Here is a 24,513-nt window from a genome sequence, read left to right on the forward strand (position 1 = left end):
CCGTCGGTGGTGGCGAAGCCCCGACAGCGCAGCCCCTTACCAGGGGGCCGTGGGCGGGAGGGAGAGAGGCAGGCAGGGCCGCTGCAGGAGCCCCCGGGAGGCGGCGGCCGGGGGAGGGTCCTGTGGGGGGTGGCGGGGGCGGGGTGGGGAGGGGGCGGCAGCCGGGTTGTGCTCGCCGCCCCCCGGCCGCGCTCAGGCCCCGCTTCAGGGGTTCTCCTCGGCGCTTCTCCGCAGGGTGCCCCGTCCCGGCGGCCGGCTCTGCGGGAGCTGCCCCAGCGCTGCTGCCCGCAGCCCACCATGACCGGGCCGAGGCTGGCCCTCGCCGCCGCGCTCCTCTGCAGCTGCACCTCGCCGGTGGCCGACGCCAGCTCCTGGTGGTGAGTGAGGGCGCGGGTGAGCCGGCGGACCTTTTGTCCGCCGTTGGCCGGGGACCGTCCGGGGCGGGCGGCGGAGCGGGAACGGGGCGGCTGCCCGGCGCTCCTCGCGGGTGCTTTCTGCCTCCTGGGCTTCTTTCGCAGCAACTCGCTTCTTTCCAGCTTCCCCCCTCCCACTGTCCCTGCCCAGCTACTGGAGACGTGGGACGCAGCCCCTCTCCTGCAGGCATGTCTGGACCTCTTTTTGTACGGGCTCGCGGAAATCTCCTCCGGGCTTTAGGATGTGGGGGAATGCGTACGGAGAGGATGGGTAAGGTTTCCCACTCCCTGCCAAGAGCCCCGGGAGCAGCCCTGGATCTCGCTTCCCTTAAAGAGCGGAAAATAGCCCGGCTCGGAGGCAGGCATCGCTCGCTGGCGGGCTGCGAAAACGCAGCTCACTTTCTTCTCTTGCAGAGAAAGTGCTGAGCTTTCTCTCTACCCCCATCCCGGGTGTCCTCTGTGTTTAAACTCAGGTTACAAACGAGCTGTGTTTCTCTTGCTAGAGGTCTGGGAAAGCATCTGGCAGAGCTGTAGAGGGAGGCAGCTGACATGAGAAATGCGCCCGGACTTCGGGAGCGGGGCTTTGCTGGCGGGGAAAGGTGCTGGGCGTTTCGCGGAGGGGCCCTTGCCCTCCACACTCCCTCGGATGTTTTGTTTTTTGCTTTTTTTCATCGTAGGTCGTTGGCCATGAACCCCATCCAGAGACCTGAGATGTACATCATCGGCGCTCAGCCGGTGTGCAGCCAGCTGCCGGGATTGTCCCCCGGGCAGCGCAAGCTCTGCCAGCTCTATCAGGAGCACATGGTGTTCATCGGGGAAGGGGCCCGCAGTGCCATCAAGGAGTGCCAGTATCAGTTTCGGCAGCGGCGGTGGAACTGCAGCACGGTGGACAACACCTCTGTCTTTGGGCGCGTCATGAAAATAGGTAGGAGCAGCCGGTATGGGAGGTGCTGGATGCGGGACAGCTTTTCCGGGCAGCTTTCTCCCTTTCCTCAAGCACACATCTGGGAGTGTTGAGTCCGATTAGCACCGCTCCTAAAGCTGTCTCGAACAAGGGTTTTCATTGCTTGGTGTGCCGGTGCTGCCCGAGCGGGTGGCAGCAGTGCACCTGAGTTACGGCCAGAGCTAGCTGGGGCAGTGAAAGGGGACAGACTTTCTTTGGAGCCACCTGGGAAGGTCAGGAAGAGAGGGGCGTCTTCCAAAGCTTTCGGTTTGTGTGCTTGTTTAAAGGTAGCGGGGGAAGAAGCCAAAGCCAGGAACAATGGACCCGTGTTATCATTCCCAGCATCTGGAGTGCCCTCAGACAGGGAATGCAGGCCCAAAGATGTGGAAAATATGGACTCCCCTGGCATGGGATCTACCCCCCTCTCTGTTCTACCACTTCCAGTGTAAACTGAAGAGGTTTTTATAATTCCTGCCCTGCTGACTGTAACAGGCACATTGACAGGCCATTGCTGCACTTGAATTGAGGTGTGACCTAGCCACATTGTTCCCTCTCCTTTTGAAATGCACTCATCTGATGGCAAGAAACTGAGAAATCCGGGCTTGGTTTGATGTGTCCGACAGCCAGGACAATAAAGAAAAGGTGTTAAACCCGCTGCTCACACACACACATGCACACGCACTAGCTTGCTCCAACCCCAGGTTTTGGTTCCCACCCACAAAGTCCATTATTTACACTGAGGAACCAGGAACCAGCACTATCTCTTGGTTGTAAGGTCTGGGAAAAGAGCTCCTGCCGCACGCCAGCTAACCTCAGCACTGCTTGCATCTTTTGGGGTTCACTCTAGAAACCCCCACGTAGGCAGCAGGACACCAAGATACATCTTTGATACCTCTGGGGTGCAAGGTGATAAGTGCACGAGGGGAGCCAAGTCTCTTGATCCCTTCCAATTGACTCTGAAATTCTCATGTGTCATTATGGAGAACTTCAGGGATTTTTTTTTCTTGCATTAGTCTTTCAGAATCCCTAATTCAACCCACAAGAAACATTTAATTCTTCCCTTTCTGCCCAACTTGTACACCAAACAAATACTTTTCTCTGGGTTGCTTTCCTGGGAAATGCTGTCTCCTGACACACACTTTCAGCTCCTGACACATTCCAATCTATCTGTGCATCCTTGATCCCTTGCTTTCTGGTAGCAAGAGTGGTGGCCAAGAGAGGATGTGTGCAATCCCAGATTGTTAAAACTTGTACTTTCGGGTATGAAAACTCAGATTTCAGCCACTAATGGAAAGGTTAGAAAGGACACCTCCATTTCTCCCTTATTTCTTCCCTCCCATGTAACTTATCCCAAAGAACAGCATAAATTTCATATCCCCAAAGAGATCCTGGTGACTGCAGAAGGACAGAAAAGAAGAGGAATCTTCCCTTCTGAAGCAAATCTCCTCTTGTTCAGTACTTTCCTGCAGCACCAGGCTGGTCCACTGGGCATGCCCACACCTGGAGAAGAGACTAAAAGGTGAACTGAGAGAAAGCACACAGTGGAGCTGAGGGATGAAAAGCTGTGGGGAAGGACCAGAGGGTGTATGGGAAGAAGGAACTGGAGTAGATAGTGGAAGAAGGAATATTCCTTCTCTCTAAAATGAATTTGATGCTGTTTAGATTAAGAGTAGGTTGGGGTTTTGATGAGGTCTGTGTGTATCTGCCTTTGTTTGTTAGGAGTGCTGTTGGATCTTTAGTAGGAATCTGCTGATGGTGGGGACTGGGAAGTTGCCTGCTGTTTTAAAAAATACCCTAACACAAGTTTTGAACCCATCTCCTTTAAGTGAGAGCATGTTTGTTCTTCAGCACAAGACAGTGCAGAAGAGAAGGAATAAAAAAGTCACCAAAGGTGGCTTGGGATTTTTACAAGGTGTGTGGTGATTAATTGCTGTTGTCTGTGTCAGTGAGAAGCTGCTGTGGAGGGGGATGCTGCTCTGCTCTTTTCTCTTTCCTTCCCTTCTGCTTTTACTTTTTCTTTCTTTGTGATGCAGCATTGCTCATCATTTTGGCAAAACTGTTTTCCATGCTGGGAAAGAAAACAAAACCCTTTCAGTCTCTCAGGTTGTGTCAACCATAAAGTCATTCTTCCCTGGGTTCATACTGTGTGCCTGTCTCCTGTTTTCAACCTCTGAGCCCCAATTCTGGACCACAGCCCTTTTTCTGTACTCTGTGCCAATGGCATGAGAAAGGTCTGGAGACCAGAATATCTGCAAGAGTGCAGAGGCATGCCAGATCATTGTTGAGAAGGGGGGGGGAGAACAGATAAGAAGGACCCAGAGTGTGTATAATGTGCCAACAGCCCTGGGTTGCCCACCCACCAATGCTGGCATGGCATGTATTACCTGATTTCTTCAGCTGCTCTAAATTGTGAGGGGAGGAGAACCTGCTCTGGCCAAGTCCAAAGCCTGGGAGAGCATTCACTCAGAAACCTGGAAGATTAGTTTCCTTTCCCCTTTGCAGAACTTGGCTCAGCTTGGAAATGGGAGATCCAGTCTGTGTTTAATCATTACACCTTCATTTTGTGCCTTTCATAGAGGTGAGGCAGTCCCAAGGATACAAAGCTTTTGTAGAGGCTTCTGTAGCAGTGTGAGGTAGGCTGCTTTTTAGCGTTGTTTCTTCCTGCTCTTTGTGTCGTGAGAATTGCTCAGACCTTTTAAATGTGGTTTGTTTGATAATGATAATCTGGTGATGTAGGAAAACTGTCCTCTGAAGTTGCTTCAGTACAGGTTTTAGCCTGCATGTGTGTGTGTATAAGTACCTCTATATGTTATATGCAGATGCATTCTTTGCTGATACACTGATGAGGGAGAGAACAGAGCACCCAAAAAGGTTGTATTAGAATTTCCTCAGGGGAGAAGAGAATGTGTCTCCCCTGGTGCAATCCCAGATGCAAGGCTGGGGTTTCCAGGTTAGTCCAGTCATTGCAGGAGTCAAAGATTTTATCTCTTCTGCCTTTTCAAATGCAAAAAAGAAAAAGAAAAAAGAAGAAAAAACAGTGATAAGAGAACAAAGAGAAATATTTTCTCCTTGTTGGTGATTGACAAATTTTAGGGAGATGCTTTTAAAAATCAGTTGAAATGGACACCTTTTCATCAGAAAAGTTGGAGCAGTCCTTTTTTATCGTCTTTGAGTCAGTCTTCCCTTTAGGGCCAGTTCCTCTTCTGTCTTCTTCCCCTGTAGCTCCAGGAAAGCAAGCCGTGGAGACCGGCACCTTGCCTGGTCGCAGCTGGGTACAGCGCTGGTGCCTGCCAAAGGCTGCCGCAGCCCCGGGCTCCCTGTCCTCCTGCCGGTGGCGGGTGGCCGGCGGGCACAGGAGGGCAGCAGAGCTCCGTGGAGCTTCATGCCGGCGGGCAGAGCCTTCTGCAGCTCCCGGCATCGCCCCGGTCTGCCCAGGGCACGGTAGCCCGGGGCGATTCTGGCTCACCCCTCGGGAGAGCTCGGCACAGTCGTGAGAGAGGGCATGGCCGGGGGGTTACTGCCTGACCCCTGTGCACGTTTGCAGAGGTTTTGGGAACACCACCCCTGCCCTTCGAGATGACAGTGCAGAGGTGTGCAGCTGCAGTGAATGTTGAGATCACGAGCAAAACCCAAACGCTTTTCCAAGACTGGAAGATAGAGCAGGAGAGCAGGGAAGACTGCCAGCTACAAGTTGGCTTTGTGTTAGCACAGGGTTTCAGGCACACCTTCAATCCCACCCCCAAAACGAGCCACAGGCTTCCAAACCCGTGTCTGGCAAGTTTGTTCTGCTTTGTGGGCAGCAAGGCTAGGGGAAAGATCCCCACTGTGACCTACTTCAGGCTGTCCTACCACCATCCTCAGCAGCCTGAACAAGTCACACAGATCCAGGGGCTGTTGTGTTACTGCTCCTCAAACAGAGACGGTTAAAGCACAGCCAGCAGAAGCCTAAATCCAGTCTGTGCCTTCAGGGATCTCTCAATCAGCTGTAGGGATGTCAAGCACCTGAAGTCATGCAGGCTGTCTTGCACAAGCTGTAACACCAGGAGGTCCTTTCCATGTATGTATTTTAATCTCTGTAGGTGCAGGGAGTGCTCTACTTAATAGAAGGATTGGTTTTGTCTGCAGGGGCTGTCACCATGCAGGCACAGACTGGCAGGGGCAGAGCTGGGCATTGGACCCTTACCTTAAAATACCTGCATTGGACCCTTACCTTAAATGCCTGCAACATGCAAACCAAACTCGATGAGTAGAAGCTGGATTTTGATTGCTGAAAAATGCTCATAACTCCCTTAGGGGCCAGTCTCAGCTGAATTACCTTAGCTTGGACCCAAGAGGTTTTGGGGGTGCAGAGACCTCTCCTTATGACCTGGCTACTGTACTTTGTGTCCTGTAGCATTTTATCAGCCTTGTGCTGTACTCCAGAGCAGAATCCTTTAGTGTCCAACTCTCATTTGCAGGAGGGCAATCCAAGTTGTTCTACAAGGTGGATGCCATTCACGGCCTTGCCTTTGTCTTGGATCATTACCAGTAAGCTGGTGATAAGCTGCTATTAATTACAGATTGTCAGTACATGCAAATTGAAACAAGAGCTTACCGAAAGCATCAGCTCCGTCCTGCTGAGAGAGCTGGCACTGAGAGCCTCGTGGGTTGGTGACAAACTGTTCCTGAAGGAACTGCCCTCTGAAGTAATTCAAATTTGCATCTTACTTGGGTTTGGTCTAAGTAGCTCTTCACAATCAGATTGCTTATTCCAGTGAAGCTTTGGCAGTTGTTCTCTTTCATCACCTGAAAGTTTGGTGACACAATGACTCTGAAGGTGTCAGTTTAGGTATTTATTATGCAATGCAGCTGTGGATTGCCTCCTTCTCCTCATCATCCCTCTCTACCTGCCCCCTTGAGACCTGCAGCGCTGGCTGGGGCAGCATGCCTGGCCTCATGCATTGTTCTAGCTGTGTTGGTGCCCGGGTCAGATTGGGGCTGAGTCACTGCCAGGAATACATAGCTGCAGACCTGCTCCAGCTGCTTGGCTCAGGCTGTGGAGCTATACAGAGCATATGGGCAGTCAGTAGTAACCTGCTGATGGAAAATCTTTTCATTTATTATTGTCTGTATGGGAAAGTTTACTTGCTCCAGCACCTCAGTTCTGCAGGCACTGGGAGAGTCTCTGCCTTGATGCTTTGGTGTAAAGAGGAGTTTCTTTCAGTTTGCCTCAAAACAATTCTCAGCTGACTTTATTATGTAAACCAGAATAAGGTTGATGAACTGAGGATCCCATGAAGTGCTTGTCCCAATTAAATGACAGCCATCCCAAAGTGGGCTTAACCAGAATGCTCCTTTGCAGAGACCCAAACTCAGTAGTTGTTCTCAATGAGTATTGGCAAACTCAGTGGCAAATTCAGGCAGCAGCTGTATTTTCAACAAGTGAATAATTCTTGCTGCTGGAGCATTTCCTTCAGGTTAAAATGAGAGGATAATGAAGGGGAAAGAGTCCGAGCAGGCACTGCCTATGGTGTTGCTATTTCTTTTGGGCAAGGCCTGGAGTTCCCAGGGCTCTTAAGTGGACAAACAATGGTGTAATAAAAATAATAAACCCTGAAGAGCAGCACCTACAAATTCATGAAGAACACTCTTTTACAAAACAAAAACATTTTTCAAGGCAGCAGCAGGAATTTAAGACTCTTGCCTGGTGTGTGTCAGAGAATCAGATTTAGATTTGATTTCTGGGCAGCCTGATCTAGTTGAGGATTTCACCATGAGGGTGGTGAGACACTGGAACAGGTTACCCAGGGAGGTGGTGGAAGCCAGGCTGGATGTGGCGCTGGGCAACTTGATCTAGTGGAAAGTGTCCCTGCCCATGGCAGGGGGGTTGGAACTGGATGATCTTTGAGGTCCCTTCCAACCCTGACAATTCTGTGATTCTGTGTCCCTGCTGACTGCAGAGGGGTTTGGACTGGATGACCTTCGGAGGCCCCTTCCAACCCAGACCTTTCTATGATTTGATTCTGGTCACACAGAAACTGCCAGGTCTGAGCAGTCCATTGACTGGAGATGTTATTTTGAAAGGAAAAAAAAAATGGTGATGCAAGCATGTGTTAGGACAATTCCCCCTCTACCAGAGTGGCTGGCTTCCTTTTGTCTGACCACCCTGTTTCTTCCTTCTGGTTAATTCTGTGCACCTTCTCAAATCGGTGCTTCACAGACAGAGAGATTGGCCATTGGAATGGGCTGCCCAGGGAGGTGGTGGGGTTGACATCCCTGGAGGTGTTTAAGGAAAGCCTGGATAAGGCACTTAGTGCCATGGTCTGGTTGATTAATTAGGGTTGGGTGATCAGTTGGACTGGATGATCTTGGAAGTCTCTTCCAACCTGGCTGATTCTGTGACTCTGTGACCCTGTTTGCTTGCTCCTTGCTGTGCGTTGTGTCTGCTAAACAAGAGGGGCTCTCTGCTTGATTTGCTTCTCGTGTCTGTCCCGCAGGGAGCCGGGAGACAGCCTTCACCTACGCGGTCAGCGCCGCCGGGGTGGTGAACGCCATCAGCAGGGCTTGCCGCGAGGGAGAGCTCTCCAGCTGCGGCTGCAGCCGCACCGCCCGGCCCAAGGACTTGCCCCGGGACTGGCTGTGGGGCGGCTGTGGCGATAACGTGGAGTACGGATATCGCTTCGCCAAGGAGTTTGTAGATGCCAAGGAGAGGGAGAAGAACTACGTGCGAGGCTCGGAGGAGCAGGCTCGCATGCTGATGAACCTGCAGAACAACGAGGCTGGGCGCAGGGTAAGGCCGACGCTGACCCTTTCTTTGTCTCTTCTTAAAGGTAGAATCAGAGCGCTTGAGGCAGTTGGATGCCAAATTACTTGGAGGTTTGGTGAGACATAGTCCTGTGCGGACTACCCTGGGTGACCCTGCTCTGGCAGGGGCGTTGGACTGGATGATCCTGTTCCGTATCTTTATTGATGATCTGGATGAGGGGATTGCGTCCACCTTTAGTAAGTTTGCAGATGACACCAAGTTGGGAGCAGGTGTTGGTTGGTTAGAGGGTAGGAGGGCTCTGCAGAGCGACCTTGCCAGGCTGGACAGATGGGCAGAGTCCAGCAGGATGGTATTCAACAAAGTCCAAGTGCCAGGTGCTGCACTTCGGCTACAACAACCCCATGCAGAGCTAAAGGCTGGGGACAGAGTGTCTGGAAAGCAGCCAGGCAGAGAGGGACCTGGGGGTACTGATTGACAGCAGCTGAACATGAGCCAGCAGTGTGCCCAGGTGGCCAAGAAGACCAATGGCATCCTGGCCTGCATCAGCAATAGTGTGGCCAGCAGGAGCAGGGAAGTCATTCTGCCCTGTACTCAGCACTGGTTAGGCCACACCTTGAGTCCTGTGTCCAGTTCTGGGCTCTTCAATTTAAGAAGGACATTGAGACACTTGAATGTGCCCAGAGAAGGGCAACAAGGCTGGGGAGAGGTCTGGAGCACAGCCCTGTGAGGAGAGGCTGAGGGAGCTGGGGGTGTTTAGCCTGGAGAAGAGGAGGCTCAGGGCAGACCTCATTGCTGTCTACAACTACCTGAAGGGAGGTTGTAGCCAGGAGGGGGTTGGGCTCTTCTCCCAGGCAGCCAGCACCAGAACAAGAGGACACAATCTCAAGCTGTGCCAGGGGAAGTTTAGGCTGGAGGTGAGGAGAAAGTTCTTCACAGGAAGAGTGATCTGCCTTTGGAATGTGCTGCCCAGGGAGGTGGTGGAGTCACCATCCCTGGTGGTGTTCAAAAAAGGACTGGATGTGGCACTTGAAGCCATGGTTTAGTTAGTCATGAGGTGCTGGGTGATAGGTTGGACTTGATGATCTCTGAGGTCTTTTCCAATGTTGTCAATTCTATGATTCTATGATCTCTGGGGGCCCCCTCCAACCTCTGATGTCCTCTGATGGCCCAGCAGCAGTGTTACATTCCCTGCATTTTGTGAGTATTACAGACAATATCGACAACTGCTGTATGCCAGATTTCACAGCAGCTTCCCCTGCCAGCTAAAGCCCAGTGGGTTCTGGGGGTCTGGTGAGATGCTGTGTGGCAGTGTGCAGACATGTGTGCCCTTTCCAAAGAAACTCCATGCTGTCCTGGCCCACTTTCTGGGTTTGTGTCTCAGAACTGCCAAAGCAGCAGGCTTGTAAAAAAAAAAAAAATCTGTTGCTTTATGGAGTTCTCTTCTGCCATCATTAAGCTTTTTGAGAATATAGGGCCAGAAGCAAACATCACACTGGGCTATCTCTCTGACTCTGGAACTTATTCCTCATTTAGTTATTACCTTGGTGTTGGGCAAAACAAATCATTTTGCATCTGGGTGACATTCTCAGTTTTGATCTGGAGACCTCACAGGCTTACAAGATGTTACAGGGGTGGAAGGGACCTCTGGAGATCATACAGTCCAAATCCCTTGCCAGAGCAGGACCATAGAATCCAGCACAGGTCACACAGGAACACATCCAGACAGGGCTGGAAAGGCTTCAGAGAAGGAGACTCCACAAACTCTCTGGGCAGCCTGCTCCAGTGCTCTGTGACCCTTAAAGTAAAGAAGTTCCTCCTCATGCTGAGGTGGAACCTCCTGTGCAGTAGTATATCCATTGCCCCTTGTCCTATCACAGGGCACAACTGAGCAGAGCCTGTCCCCTCCCTGCATCCCCAGGGGATAGAGAGTTCATCTCTTCCCTTTGTAGTATGCTACCATCATTAATCACCTTGTTTCAACACCACACCTCATTATCATTTGAATGTATCTGGTGTCAGCTCCCAGTCAGTTCTTTTCTGTCTTTTACAGCCCGTCAAAACGCCTCTTAGTAATTAGAATTTCCTTTGTATTTAAATACTCCTGCAATCTATTCACTGCTTTTTATTAATAGAATTGATTCAATACTGAAGACTTCAGTTTCAGAGGTTCTCACCAGCCACCAAATCATTTTCACCTCACTGTGGTGTGCCCTTTCCACTTCTCCTGTCTGCTTTAAGGAGCTGGGTACCAAAATGACATGCTGGATTCTGGTCTTGGCCTCCCTGATGCTGTAGGTGTAGGTGAGGGTGATCCCTTTGTAATGCTTTCAGTGTACTCACTTTTGGTTTTTACACAGTTCCTCTGCTGCTGATCAGTAGTCTGGAAGGTGTAGCATCGTTCATCTGCAGTACAGCTGTGCAGTCCTGCCTCTTTCCCACTGTAAACCAGAAATATTTGAACATTTATGCTTTTTGCACAGGGTGTTTAAGGATTTTATCATTATTCCCTAGTAGTGAGCTTTTCTATGGTTAGTTTTATTCTAATTGTTTAGTAATACAATATTTTCCTTATTAATCTTTCATAACTCATAATTTCATAACACCAATGCATAAGAAAAAATTCCATACTTAACCTTGCTCTTCTGCACATCCTTCACTAATGTCCTTAGTTTCCTTATCAATGTTCTGTCCTTCTAATTTCATTATCTTTCCCTTTCCCTTGTGTGCCTGCCTTTTTCTCCTGTAGTTTTGGCTTCATTTTGCCACCAAAGACAATTTGCTCAGTTGTTTTCTTGGAACTGTGAAATCAGTGTGTCAGGCTGGAGCACTGCAGATACTTCATGTGGCTCTTGTGCAAAACCAGGCTGGGGTGAGCTTGCAGTAGGATTTGAGAGCAGTAGAACTCACAGGGTTTTGGGTTGGGGTTGATGGGTTTGGCTTTTTTTTGCCTTGGAAGGGCAGAGGGTCTACATTTGCTTAGAAATGGGGAGGGTATTTCCCCCCCGAGTCCTAGCATGAAAACAGCATTTTTCTCTGCATTACTTGCTTATGTGGCTGGAATCATGAACTTGGATTGCTACAAATAAGGAATTAATGTGTTAAGAGACTTTTTGATAGTCAGTCTGTACTGCCTTGAGGAATCCAGAAACAGAATATGGCTTGAGAATATGTTTGAGGTGCCAGCAGAACTGTAGTAGCAGCTGTATCAGAAGAGCAAGTCAGAAGGTACTTGCTCTGTTGCATGCGTAAAACACTGCTCTGTCTTGTTGTTCTTGTTACAGGAGCAAGAGTCTCACTGAGCTGTGATTTCACAGAATCACAGAACTGTCAGGGCTGGAATGGACCCCAAGGATCATCTGGTTCTGACCCTTTCCACTCGATCAGGTTGCCTAGTGCCACACCCAGACTGGCCTTAAAAATCTCCAGGGATGAGGCTTCTACCACCTCCCTGGGCAACCTGTGCCAGTGTCTCACCACCCTCATGGTGAAGAACTTCTTCCTGTCATTTAATCTAAATCTCCCCTCCTCTCGCTTGGATCCATTCCCCCCGGTCCTGTCACTCCCTGACACCCTAAAAAGTCCTTTCCCAGCCTTCTTGTAGTCCCCTTCAGATACTGGAAGGCCAGAAGAAGGTCTCCTTGGAGCTTTCTCTTCTCCAGACAATGCCAACTCTCTCAGCCTGTCCTCATAGCAGAGGATGAAGATATGGTGTTAGATGGAGCAAAGCTTTGTGCTGCTTTGCTGCTTTAAGGACCAAGCTAAAGCCAGCTCTATCCTGCCTTAGCACAGCACAGAGCACTGTTCTGATTGTGTTTGTAACACTACAGTGCCCCTGCTGCTTTGGCCTCCATAGACAAGCTTTGTGTCTCCATGTGATGGTTTAGAAGCTAGGTGCCTGTGAGAAACCACAAAATTGCAGACCTGCAGGAGGTCTAGGGAGGTGGACTGGAAAAGTGTATTTCATTTCCATGAGTCCTGCATCCCTCCAAAACTGGCTGCAGTTTCAGTTTTCTTCCCTTTTCCCTTACTCTCTACTCCCAGGAGAACACACAGGCTGTTATCTCTTGGTGGGGGAGGCCTGGTTTTGGCCTTGGCAATCACAAAATCACAGAATTTTGAGGCTGGAAAAGTCTTCTGAGATCATCCAGTGCAGCCTATGACCTAACACCACCACATCAACTAAACCATGCCACCAAGTGCCACATCCAAGCTTTTCTTAAACACCCCCAGGGACTGCAACTCCACCACCTCCCTGGGCAGTCCATTCCAGTCTCTAATTCCCTTTGCCATCAGGAAGTGCTTCCTAACATCCAACCTAAACCTCTCCTGGCACAGCTTCAGGCTATGCCCTCTTGTCCTGTCACAAGGTGCCTGGGAGCAGAGCCTGACCCCCACCTGATTGCAACTTCCTTTTAGGTACTTGTAGAGAGTGATAAGGTCCTCTTTAAGTCTGCCAATGCTGCCAGTTAGGCCAGGAGCAACCTAATTAGGGCCTGGAGCTACCAAGACAAATTTTAGCTGTGTCACAATGGTGTGGGGTATGGAGGGTAGAGAGGCATGGTGGGGGGCAGGGCATGGAGGCTTGGATTTGTGGGCCTGGTTTAAAGGCAGGTTTGTGTGAAGCTTTGGCTTAATGGGGTGCTGTGCTAAACCCAGCCTATGCATTCTGAGTGTCTTGTATGCTTTGTGCTGTTGTGTGTAGTTACAAATAGCCTTTCCATCTAATCTTTCCAACCCTACCCAGTCCTCTGTGTGAGCATTTTTTTTTCTGCCCTTTTTGGAAGAGGTAAAGAGCATCTGCCTGGCTCTAAACTATGACACTCCAGTTAACACAGGGCCTGACCAAAGCTTTCCAGAGGATCCAGTGGCAGAGAATGTTCTTTCAAGGGTTTTTGGTGGGGTTTTTTGTAGACTCTACAGGGCAGATGGCCATTGAGAAAGATTAAATGAGCAAAAGTAAATTTAGATTAAATTAAATAGAGTTATAAAGCAGCATGTAATTAAGGCTTGTGTGTTCCAAACAGCAGCCTCTGGTTGAGGGAGCTGCTTAGTAAACTTCATGTGGAGGAGGAGGTCTGGAACTTGGAAAGTCAAAGATGCTAAAGCCATTATGGCTCTGAGCAAGAGGAGAAAGCTTGGAGGAAGAAAATCCAGACCTCAGTGGAGGAAGAAAAGTACGACAGAGGAGCTGTTAGGGATAGACAAGAGCCTAACAGGAATGGGGGAAAAAAGAACTGATGGCAAATAAATAATGAAAAGCTCATAGAGGTCAAAATGTGTAATGAGGAAGTAAGAACAGTAAAAAATCCTGCTGAGTCAGCCCTTGAAAGGGTACTAAACTGAAAATCCTGCTGAGTCAGCCCTTGCAAAGGGTGCTAAATGGAAAATCCTGTTGAGTCAGCCCTTGTAAAGGGTACTAAACTGAAAATCCTGCTGAATCAGCCTTTGCAAAGGGTACTAAATGGAAAATCTTGCTGAGTCAGCCTTGACCGTGTACTAAACAGAAAATCCTGCTAAGTCAGCCCTTACAAAGGGTGCTAAATGGAAAATCCTGCTGAGTCAGCTCTTGAAAGGGTACTAAACTCTTAAATCCTGCTGAGTCAGCCCTTGCAAAGGGTACTAAACTGAAAATCCTGCTGAGTCAGCCCTTGACCATGTACTAAACTGAAAATCCTGCTGAGTCAGCCCTTGCAAAGGGTACTAAAGTAAAAGTCCTGCTGAGATAGTCCTTGGAAAGGGTAGTAAAAGAAACAGGATGATTTTTTTATGTTTGCACATCAGAGGAGGCTGGAAGAAAGGCGACTGCTAGGTAATAAGGCTGAGCCTACAGAGTTGGCTTCTTGGTCCCCAAAGTAAGAGAACACTTCACCTGGGGCTTCAAGTTGCAGTGGGGTGCATGGCTTGTGGGGAAGGGTAGCACATGTCTGCTGTACAGTGGGGATGTCTTTTCAGGTCCTCAGCATTTCTGCCTAGGAGAGTAAGTGCTTGGAGTGTAGATTTTTCAGTCCCCCTGGGTCTGTGTTGTTTGGAAGAAGCCAGGCAGGGGTTGCCCTAGGAGCAGGCAGTGGCCTGTGGTGCTGACACTCCGTGGGAGTGAGGAAGGCATGAGGAGGCAAACTGTTGTGTTCAGACAGGTAGAGGAAGAGGAGCTGAGCAGCAGGTAGTGAAGAATGGGGCCAGTGGACCTGAAGTGTGTGGGATGCTACAGGAGGCTGCTGATGGAGGGGAGTTTGGGATTGGGTCAATGAGATGAGAGTCAAGTGGCAGCAAAGGGTAGCGAGAATGGAGACAGTAAATGAGAGTGGGGCTGTGGGGTGGATTGAGTGTGTGAGGATTTGAGGGTAGTGAGGAATGAAGATAGGGATAGGGAAAGGAGATACATGAGAAAGGATCTGGATGGAGATGAGATCTGAGATAGCTCTGAGATGGCATTGCTGTGGGTTCCAGCCAGGGTGGTATTTGGCCAGTACACAGCAGCCTTTCCTCTTGGCTCTTAGACATCTATTAGCATGGGAGCAATGGAGGAAGGCTGGAAATGGAAATTACCACAACCAGGAGGGAAGTAAAACTCTGGAAGTGTAAAGTTCTGGTCCCAGGGAGTGCCTACTTCCTTGTCCTGGTACTCTGAAAGCATAGACAGTGTGACCTCAACATTTACAGGAAAGGAGATCTTGGAGGAAGAGGCAAAATGGGAAATAATTGGAGAAAAAATTTTCAGAGATTGATCACACAACCATTTAGAACATCACTGATTCTTTGGAGAGGTCTCTGGGGAGACCTTCTTGTGGCCTTCCAGTAGCTGAAGGAGGCTACAAGAAAGCTGGGGAGGGACTTTTTGGGGTGTCAGGGAGTGATAGGACTGGGGGGATGGATCACAGGATGTCAGGGGTTGGAAGGGACCCAAAGAGATCATCAAGTCCAACCGCCCTGCCAGAGCAGGACCATACAATCTAGCTCAGGTCACAGAGGAACAACACATCCAGATGGGCCTTGAAAGTCTCCAGAGAAGGAGACTCCACAACCTCTCTGGGCAGCCTGTTCCAGTGCTCTGTGATGCTTACAGTAAAGAAGCTCCTCCTTGTGTTGAGGTGGAACCTCCTGTGCTGCAGCTTACATCCATTGCTCCTTGTCCTATCACCGGGAGCAAGTGAGCAGAGCCTGTCCCCTCCCTCCTGACCCTCAGCCCTCAAATACTTATAAACATTTATTAAATCCCCTCTAAGTCTTCTCCTCTCCAGACTAAACAGCCCCAGGTTCCTCAGCCTCTCCTCATCAGGCAGTGCTCCAGTCCCCTAATCATCCTCATAGCCCTCTGCTGGACCCTCTCCAGCAGGTCCCTGTCCCTCCTAAACTGGGGAGCCCAAAACTGAATGCAGTACTCAAGATGAGGTCTCACCAGGGCAGAGTAGAGATGGAGGAGAACCTCCCTGGATCTGCTGGACACACTCCTCTGAATGCCCCCCCAGGATCCCATTGGCCTTCTTGGCCACCAGGGCACATTGCTGTCCCATGCAGAACTTGTTGTCCACCAGCACTCCCAGGTCCTTCTCCACAGGGCTGCTCTCCAGCAGATCACCTCCCAACCTGTCCTGCTGCAGTTTATTCTTCCTTCCCAGGTGCAGGACTCTGTACTTCTCCTTGTTGAACCCCATTTGGTTCCTCTCTGCCCAGCTCTCAGTCTGTCCAGGTCTCACTGAATGGCCACACAGCTTCAGGTGTCAGCCAAGCCTCCCAGTTTGGTGTCATCAGCAAAGCTGCTGAGCAGACTTTGTCTGTCTGTCTGTCTGTCCCCTCATCAATGGCATTGATGAAGATGTTGACCACCACTGGACCCAAGCTAGAAGAGGGGAGAGTTAGATCAGATGTTAGGAAGAAGTTTTTCCCCATGAGGCTGGTGAGACACTGGCACAGGTTGTCCAGGGAGGTGGTGGAAGCCTCATCCCTGGAAGTTTTTAAGGCCAGGCTGGATGTGGCTCTGAGCAACCTGACCTAATGGGAGATGTCCCTGGCCATGGCAGGGGAGTTGGAACTGGATGATCCTTGAGGTCCCTTCCAACCCTGACAATTCTGTGATTTCCTAAAAAGAAAACCAGATCTAATAGGTCTCATTCATCTGAACTTCTGTGAGACATTAAATGTGTTATGGGAAACAGAATCACAGAATGGTTTGGGTTGGAAGGGACCTCCAAAGCTCATCCAGTCCAACCCCCCTGCAGTCAGCAGGGACATTCTGCACTAGATCAGGTTGCCCAGAGCCCTGTCCAGCCTCACCTTCAATATCTCCAGGGATGGGGCCCCAGCCCCTTCTTCTCTAGGCAACCTGTTCCAGTGTTCTACCACCCTCGTGGTGCCGAACTTGTTCCTATCATCCAGTCTAAATCCTCTCTTCTCTAGTTTGAAGCCATTGTCCCTCGTCCTCTCACTTGTTTAAATTGGGGAAAATAAGGAAAAGTGCAGCAGCTCTGAGGTGAATAAGAAACTGTTTCAAGGAGAGATGTCAGTAAACTTTGTGAAAGGACATATCTTGATCTTGACGGAGCTTAAGTAGCAGAGTTCTTCAAGGACTTGCCTCCAGCCAAACAGTTTGTTTCTCAGTCTCAGCAGAAGGACGAGGAATGAGTTGATAAAATTTGCTGATGATCCTGAGGTGGCAGTAGGAGAATCCCTGTTTGGTACAGCAGCTAATGACACGCAATAGAACTACATTCCCACTATCATTTGAGGCTTTGTATGAAAAATGCTTTAGTCATTAGGAAAGAAGGGGAAGAGAATTGGGCACAGCAGTCAGCTGCAGATATAATGTGGCTCAGAAGGTGGTAAATATCCTGCAATGAACCAGGGAAAGTCTTTCATCAGACATGAGGGAATGCTGATGCCACTGTATTAAGCTCTTGCAAGGCCCCAAAATGCTGTGTTCTCATATTCCCAATAAAAATTACCTCAGCCTAGGAAAGGCTTCTTATGGTTGACCCAAGGGATAGGAACCTTCTCTTAAGAAAGGGAAGTAGAGTAGCTTGCCTAGAAAAGTGAAAGTTGAGAGAGGATGTGACTGATGTCTGTGTTAGTGGGAGAAATAATAGGGGAGAAAAAGTACCTTTTAAGCAAAAGGCCAATTTGGTACAGTAGCAAATTGGCATCAAGTGAATGGGTTTAGGCTGGAAATCAGGAAAAGGCACTTTGTCATTGGAGCAGTCATCAGGATAATGGTGGCTGAAAACCTAATTGCCTTTAAAAGGGCACTCTCTGCATTTCAGGAAAATGTTACTTGAAGTGGTGCCTACATCAGCAAGGGACCATACTTAATGACCAAGGAGGTCCTGTCTAGTCTTGCATTCCTAAATGTGGAGTTTTGACTTCTGAGATTCTGGTTTTGGAAGCAGGAAGGTTCATGTGTAACTCCATACTCCCCAAAGCTGTTGCTGAGAGAAAGGAGAAGTGGAGATGCAGCAGTGAGCATTGCTAAGTGACCACCAGCTGCCAGCCTTGCCCCACTTCTCCAGCCAGTGCTGCACTTGGTCACACAGGATCTCAGGATGTTAGGTTGTTGGAAGGGACCTAGAGCAGGTGCTGTCACCTGATTTCTAGGCAGACCTTTGGCATGTCCCCTCACTCGATTCCCTGTGGGTGAGGAAGTTCTTGAACCCCGAGGAGCTCTGGTGGCAAGAGGGAAGATTGTCTGTGCTCTCTGTGGTTCTCAGAAGGAGCTGAGAGGTGATGGGAGGGGACCAGAGGTCTTTCATCTTTCAGGCAGTCCTGACCCCATCACCCCTTCACTCCACATTGGAATGAATCCTTGTGGTGGTGGCTCCTGGCTTTATTGCACTTGTTTGTTTGTCTTTGGCTGTTATCTCAGTATGTCCTTTCCTTCCATCTGTCTTTTTCTTCCAGTTGGTCTCCATTACCCTCTATTATTTCCACCCATCCCTTATCTGTCACCCTGTCTGGCGGGCTGTGGCAGTCAGTCCTCCTGTGCTGTTTACCCAGTTGGCATATGGCAGGCCTCAGTCATCAGTCACTTGAGCCACTGCCAGAAGAGCCTGGAAGGGGGTCTGGCTAATTGACCACATGGGAATTCCTCATCAATTCTCTTTCCCTTCCTGTTCTTGCAAAAAAAGAATTGGAAGAGAACTTGGGCTTATGGGATGGGGCTTTAAGCCTTTCCATTAGAGGTCTTTTCAAGCTAAGTGGCAGGGCCATCGATCAGACCTTGCCCTCAGAACTGCATGTGGGGTCTGCCACTCTCCACCTTGACCTGAGCCTGCCTGGGGAGGCATTCTCCAGCTTCCTCTGCTTTCTCCCATCAGGGCAGCAAAAGGAAGAGCAGGAGAGCCATTCAGCAGCCAAAGCCATGGTTAGCTCCCCGGGATGCTGGCGTGGGCGCTGTGGGGAGCTGAGTAGTGCCATGTTTGCCTCCAGTAACTGGTAGCCTTCCCCAGCACGGCTACTGCCCGCACGGGCCAGATGTTTTGAGCATCAGTTATTTAAAGCCAAGGCAGAGTGAACTCAGTCCCATGACATTAACTGAGAAGGATCAAGTTGCAGTGTTTTTCTAAAGGAACAAAGCCCAGGATTAGGAAGACTCATAATACTTTATAAAAACACATGCAAGGGCAAGGGAGGCACAAGTGACTTGGGATTCCATGGAACCATAACAAAAAGTGCTAACACAGGCTTATAACAAGCAGGCTGGCAATGCAGGGAGGATATAGTGAGTGTCTGGGGCTCATGAAAATTCAGCTGCAGCCTTTGTCTGGTTAGAGTACAACAGGAATCCTCCAGTAACAGTGTGGTTGGTCCTCTGCAGTTGTAGTGCAATCCAGGGCAAGTGCTGTAGCTGTTACATTGCACTGTGAGGGATTGCCTCAGTAAATTGAGCTCCAAGGAGCCAGAACTAAAGCTGCTCTGTTTTCAGAACTCACTCCATTGACTTGCTTGGGAGCTGGATCAGCCTGCATGTGATTCAGCCATTAAATCAAATTGAATCTTCGCTAGCTGTCAAAAGCACTAGGCAGTAGTTAGGCCAGGAGCAACCAGTTGTTGTAGAACTCTGACCTCTTGCTGCTGCTGCAGAACACAGTTGTAGGCAAAAGGTTTTGCTTGCAGTATGCTCAATTGCCTTAATCACCTACTCCTTGGCAAGCAAGTGCAGAGAGCCGGAGAGCTTTCTGCTGTGTTGATGAGTGAGGCAGGAAAGAAAGCTCAGTGTCTGGCTGCTTTCTTCAGGAGAATTTGGCCAGGAGACACAATAGCCACCTCCTTCAGAGCATAGCAGTGTTTGCTCATATTCCTTGACCTGCCCCACCAGATGCAGCTGGTGGTAATTTTGCAGGTAATGCTAAATGTGGCACATGGGATCTGGCAGGGGCAGAATGTACAAGCCATGAGGTGGTTGTGGGAGGGCAGATCACAGAACCACAGAATGTTAGACATTGGAAGGGACCTCCAGACATCATCCAGTCCAGCCCTCCTGCCAAAAACAGGATCACCCAGGGCAGTCTGCACAGGAATGCATCCAGGTGGGGTTGGAAAGTCTCCAGAGAAGGAGACTCCACAACCTCTCTGGGCAGCCTGCTCCAGGGCTCTGTCATCCTCACACCAAAGAAGTTTCTCCTCATGTTGAGCTGAAACCTTCTGTGTTCCAGTTTGTATCCATTGGTCCTTGTCTTATTACTGTGCACCACTGAAAAGAGCTTGCCCCCCCCACTTGACACCCACCCTTCAGATACTTGTGTGAGCCTGATGATGAGAACATGAGGAGTAAGGGCTGAAGGGGTAAGCTGCTGTAACATGTAGCTCTGATCCAGCTGGTGGCTGGTCACCAGTGGTGTTCCACAGGGCTCAGTTTTGGGTCCAGTCTTAGTGGATGAGGGCATGGAGTGCACCCTCAGTAAGTTTGCAATGACACCAAATTGGGTGGGAGTGTCAATCTGCTTGAAGGTAGGAAGGCTCTACAGAGGGATCTGGACAGGTTGGGTTGCTGGGCCGAGGTCAGTTGTATGAGGTTTAACAAGGCTGAGTGCTGGGTCCTGCCCTTGGGTCATAACAACCCTATGCAGCACTACAGGCTTGGGGCAGAGTGGCTGGAAAGCTGAAGTGTCTGGAAAGTGGCAGAAAAGGACCTGGGGGTGCTGGCTGACAGCTGGCTGAGCATGATCCAGCAGTGTGCTCAGGTGGCCAAGAAGGCCAACAGCATCCTAGCCTGGATCAGGAATAGTGTGGCCAGCAGGAGTAAGGAAGTGGTAGTCCCCCTGTCAGCATTGGTGACATTGTACCTTAAATGCTGTGGTATTGGGGCCCTCACTACAAGAAGGACATTGAGTTGCTGGAGCTTGTCCAGAGAAGGACAACGAAGCTGCTGAAGGGCCTGGAGAACAGGGCTGGTGGGGAACAGCTGAGGCAATGGGGATTGCTTAGTCTGAGGGGAGACCTCCTTTCTCTCTACAGCTACCTGAAAGGAGGCTGGAGTGAGTGAAGTGGGTGCCAGTGTCTTCTCCCTAGCACCAAGTGATAGAACAAGAGGAGATGGCCTGAAATTGCACCAGGGGAGGTTTAGGTTGGGTATTAGGAAAAAGTTCTTTACTGCAAGGATGGTCAGGCACTGGAGCAGACTGCCAAGGGAGGTTCTGGAGTCCCCATCCCTGGAGGTGGTCAAAACCGTGTAGACATGGCACTTGGAGACATGGTTTGATGGCCATGGTGTAGTCAGGTTGATGGTTGGACTCAGTGATCCTGGAGGTCTTTTCCAGCCCAAACAATTCTATGATTCTGTGGTTCTGTGTCTGCGTGGGGATGCCAGCTCTTCTCTTTGCCCAGTCTGCCGGTGCCAGTGAGCACTGCCAGGATCTCCTGCAGCATGAGGTTGTGCACCTGTCTCTGAAATTAAAAGAACAAACACAACTTGCATGTTTAGTTTAGTTTAAAGTTTGTTGTTCTGGGGTCTTTTTCAGTATTCTTCTCTCCTCCCAGAGAGGTAACCACCATTACCCTTTACATCACCTACTTGCTCTTTTCAGGGTTTAACGCTACCTGGCCTGAATTTCTGTTCATTTTGGTGCTGGAATTTCAGGAGTGTGATGCACATTGAGCCCCCCAAAAGCTCAGGAAAATGTCACTGAAAGTATCTCAGAAAAGACAGCAGTGAAGGCTGGAGTTTGTTGTGCAAAGGAGAGGCTCTTCTGGCTGGAGTCCTGGCCGTGCAGGAGGGAGGGAGCCTCTGCTGCCTGGAGTCCTGTCCGTGCAGGAGAGAGGGAGGGAGGCTCTGCTGCCTGGAGTCCTGTTCCTGCAGGAGAGAGGGTGGGAGGCTCTGCTGCCTGGAGTCCTGTCCCTGCAGGAGAGAGGGAGGGAGGCTCTGCTGCCTGGAGTCCTGTCCCTGCAGGAGAGAGGGTGGGAGGCTCTGCTGCCTGGAGTCCTGTCCGTGCAGGAGGGAGGGAGGGAGGCTCTGCTGCCTGGAGTCCTGTCCCTGCAGGAGGGAGGGAGGGAGGCTCTGCTGCCTGGAGTCCTGTCCCTGCAGGAGGGAGGGAGGGAGGCTCTGCTGCCTGGAGTCCTGTCCGTGCAGGAGAGAGGGAGGGAGGCTCTGCTGCCTGGAGTCCTGTCCCTGCAGGAGAGAGGGTGGGAGGCTCTGCTGCCTGGAGTCCTGTCCCAGTAGGAGAGAGGGAGGGAGGCTCTGCTGCCTGGAGTCCTGTCCCTGCAGGGCCGTGTGTAGACACCAGGTGGCGCTGGTGTGCGAGCAAGGCTTACAGGAGGGTGCCTGGGCACGCCGCCCTGAGTGGCCAGCGCGGCTGTTCCAGGCTACCACTGCTCCTCCCTCAACCTTCCAGTACCTGAAGGTGGTCTATAGGAAAGCTGGAGAGGGACGTTTTGTAAGTGCATGTGGTGATAGGACAAGGGGCAGTGGTTTTAAACCAGAGCAGGGTAGGTTCAGATTGTACATGGCACTTGGTGACATGGTTTAGTAGTCATGGGGTCTTTGATGATCCTTGAGGTCTTTTCCAACCTTATTGATTCTGTGATTCTGTGTGACATTAGTTTACTGTGGGGTTGGTAAGACACTGGAACATGGAAGTTGTGGATATTTCATCCCCTGAAGTTTTTACGGCCAGGCTGGATGTGGCTTTGAGCAACCTGAGCTAGTAGGAGGTGTCCCTGCCCATGGTGGGGAGGTTGGAACTGGATGATCTTTAGGGTTCTCAGTGGCAAGTGACAGGAGCAGAGGAAATGGTTCCAAGCTGCACTAGAGGAGTTTCAGGCTGGATGCTAGGAAATATTTCTTCCCAGGGAGGGTTCTCAGCCATTGGAATGGTCTGCCCAGGGCAGTGCTGGAGTCCCCGTCCCTGGAGGTGTTTGCACAGTGTGCGGAGCTGGTGCTTAGGGACATGGTTTAGTGCTGACCCTGCAGTGCTGGGTTGAGGGTTGGACTGGCTGAGCTTGGAGGTCTCTTCCAACTGGATGTTTTCTGTGATTCTGTCCCTTCCAACTTAAGCTATTCTATGATCTTTCTCATTCCTACTGCCACCCCTGATTGCTCCTCCCTGGAAAGCAGTGACTCGTAGACACTGCCCCTGAATGAGCTCCTCTTGGCAGAGATGGAGGGAAAGGGTGTGGGGCTGTGGATTTCTTTAAAAAGGATGCAGATGTGTCCCTAAAATGATAGCTTCAGTTCCTGATGCAAGCAGTGGGACCTGGACGGGTTCCCAGGTGTTCCGTCTTTGAAGCTCTGAATGGAAAAAACATAGAATCGTAGAATGGTCTGGGTTGGAAGGGACCTCCAGGGCTCATCCAGTCCAACCCCCTCTGCAGTCAGCAGGGACATTTTCAACCAGATCAGGTTGCCCAAGGCCTCATCACCTTGAATATCTCCAGGCATGGAGCCCCAACCACCTCCCTGGGCAACCTGTTCCAGTGTTCCACCACCCTCATGGTGCAGACCTTGTTCCTAACATCCAATCTAAATCTGCTCTGCTCTAGTTTGAAGCCATTGCCCCTTGTCCTATCTCTGCAGGCCTTTGCTAGCAGTCTCTTTCCATCCTTCTTGTAGCTCCCTTCAGGTATTGGAAGGCTGCTATTTGGTCTCCCCAGAGCCTTCTCTTCTCCGGGCTGAACACCCCGAGCTGAGATGAGACTGGAGGAATTTCTAGAGTACATGTGGAGAGGACACTTTCTCTTCTTTCCTGCTCTTGACCCTGCTGTCAAGTCTGAGATCTGTCAGGGAAGACAAAGGGATGGGGAAATCACTTCTGGAGGCAATGTGACCAGAAATAGAAATATTTAGGGAGCAGGAGTGGATCAGGAGGAAGGAGACTTTTGTCTCTTCTGAAGGGCAAAAACCCAACAGGAAATGGGGGGATAAGCAAAGCAGTTCTGAAGGCGGTGATGAGTTTACGGTAGCCAATCCAGCTGGCAGTGCCGCGGGACCGAGCAGAGCCTCGCCTGACTGCGTTTCTCTCCCCACAGGCCGTGTACAAGCTGGCGGACGTGGCCTGCAAGTGCCATGGTGTGTCGGGCTCCTGCAGCCTCAAGACCTGCTGGCTGCAGCTGGCTGACTTCCGCAAGGTGGGCGACCTGCTGAAGGAGAAGTACGACAGCGCCGCCGCCATGCGCATCAGCCGCAAGGGCAAGCTGGAGCTGGTCAACAACCGCTTCAACATGCCCACACAGGAGGACCTGGTCTACGTCGACCCCAGCCCAGACTACTGCCTGCGCAACGAGACCACCGGCTCCCTGGGCACCCAAGGCCGGCTGTGCAACAAGACCTCAGAGGGCATGGATGGGTGCGAGCTGATGTGCTGCGGCCGGGGCTATGACCAGTTCAAGAGCGTGCAGGTGGAGCGGTGCCACTGCAAGTTCCATTGGTGCTGCTACGTCAAGTGTAAAAAGTGCACAGAGATCGTTGACCAGTACGTCTGTAAATGAGAGAGAGGAGCCTTCAAAGCTACAAATCTATATTATATAAATCTATATAAATATATTTTATATTTGTATAAATAAACAGATGGTGATAATAATTAAAGAAGCTTATTTAAGAGACGTTTTGGTTTCGAGATTTCCCCCTCCAACCTCCCCCATCAGGCCAGCTGATTTAGAATCACAGAATTGTCAGGGCTGGAAGGGACCTCAAGAATCACCCATTCCAATCCCCCTGCCATGGGCAAGGACACCTCACACTACATCAAGTTGCTCAGAGCCACATCCAGCCTGGCCTTAAAAATCTCCAGGGATGAGGCTGCCATCAGCTCCCTGGGCAAACTGTTCCAGTGTCTCACCACCCTTATGGTGAAGAACTTCTTCCTTAATGCCTTCAGTTCTGCAGGGGCATCTGTCTTTGGGTGCACCTCCCCACAGGGTGCTTTAGTCAGAGTGAAGGGGCTGCGGTGCTGCCAAAGTGAGCTCCCCTCTGCACATGCTGGGTCATGACA

General features: G+C 50.5%; 1 protein-coding gene across 2 annotated transcripts; it reads left to right on the plus strand.

Moving 5' to 3' along the window:
• Positions 1 to 282: 282 nt before the first annotated feature.
• Positions 283 to 24,014, plus strand: WNT5B (Wnt family member 5B). 2 transcript variants are annotated; one of them, XM_054386538.1, is made up of 5 exons: positions 1,101 to 1,338; positions 7,833 to 8,118; positions 16,756 to 16,773; positions 18,839 to 18,860; positions 23,552 to 24,014. In XM_054386538.1, the coding sequence occupies exons 1-5, from the start codon at positions 1,101 to 1,103 to the stop codon at positions 24,008 to 24,010; spliced, it is 1,023 nt and encodes a 340-aa protein (XP_054242513.1). In that variant the 3' UTR covers positions 24,011 to 24,014. The 2 variants fall into 2 exon arrangements, with proteins under 2 accessions (XP_054242514.1, XP_054242513.1); XM_054386539.1 differs by lacking the exons at positions 16,756 to 16,773; positions 18,839 to 18,860 and adding an exon at positions 283 to 377 and having other exon boundaries at positions 1,091 to 1,338; positions 7,833 to 8,125.
• Positions 24,015 to 24,513: the final 499 nt, after the last annotated feature.

This window comes from Indicator indicator, chromosome 14 (genome assembly GCF_027791375.1).
Source record: "Indicator indicator isolate 239-I01 chromosome 14, UM_Iind_1.1, whole genome shotgun sequence".
NCBI classification, from domain to species: Eukaryota; Metazoa; Chordata; class Aves; order Piciformes; family Indicatoridae; genus Indicator; species Indicator indicator.

What these genes read in the sequence shown, in the direction of transcription:
- WNT5B (XM_054386539.1), top strand. Translation starts at nt 298, where the DNA reads ATGACCGGGCCGAGGCTGGCCCTCGCCGCCGCGCTCCTCTGCAGCTGC. An exon ending in GCCGACGCCAGCTCCTGGTG is followed by an intron (nt 378 to 1,090) that starts GTGAGTGAGGGC and finishes TTTTCATCGTAG; the next exon opens with GTCGTTGGCCATGAACCCCA. An exon ending in TGGGCGCGTCATGAAAATAG is followed by an intron (nt 1,339 to 7,832) that starts GTAGGAGCAGCC and finishes TCTGTCCCGCAG; the next exon opens with GGAGCCGGGAGACAGCCTTC.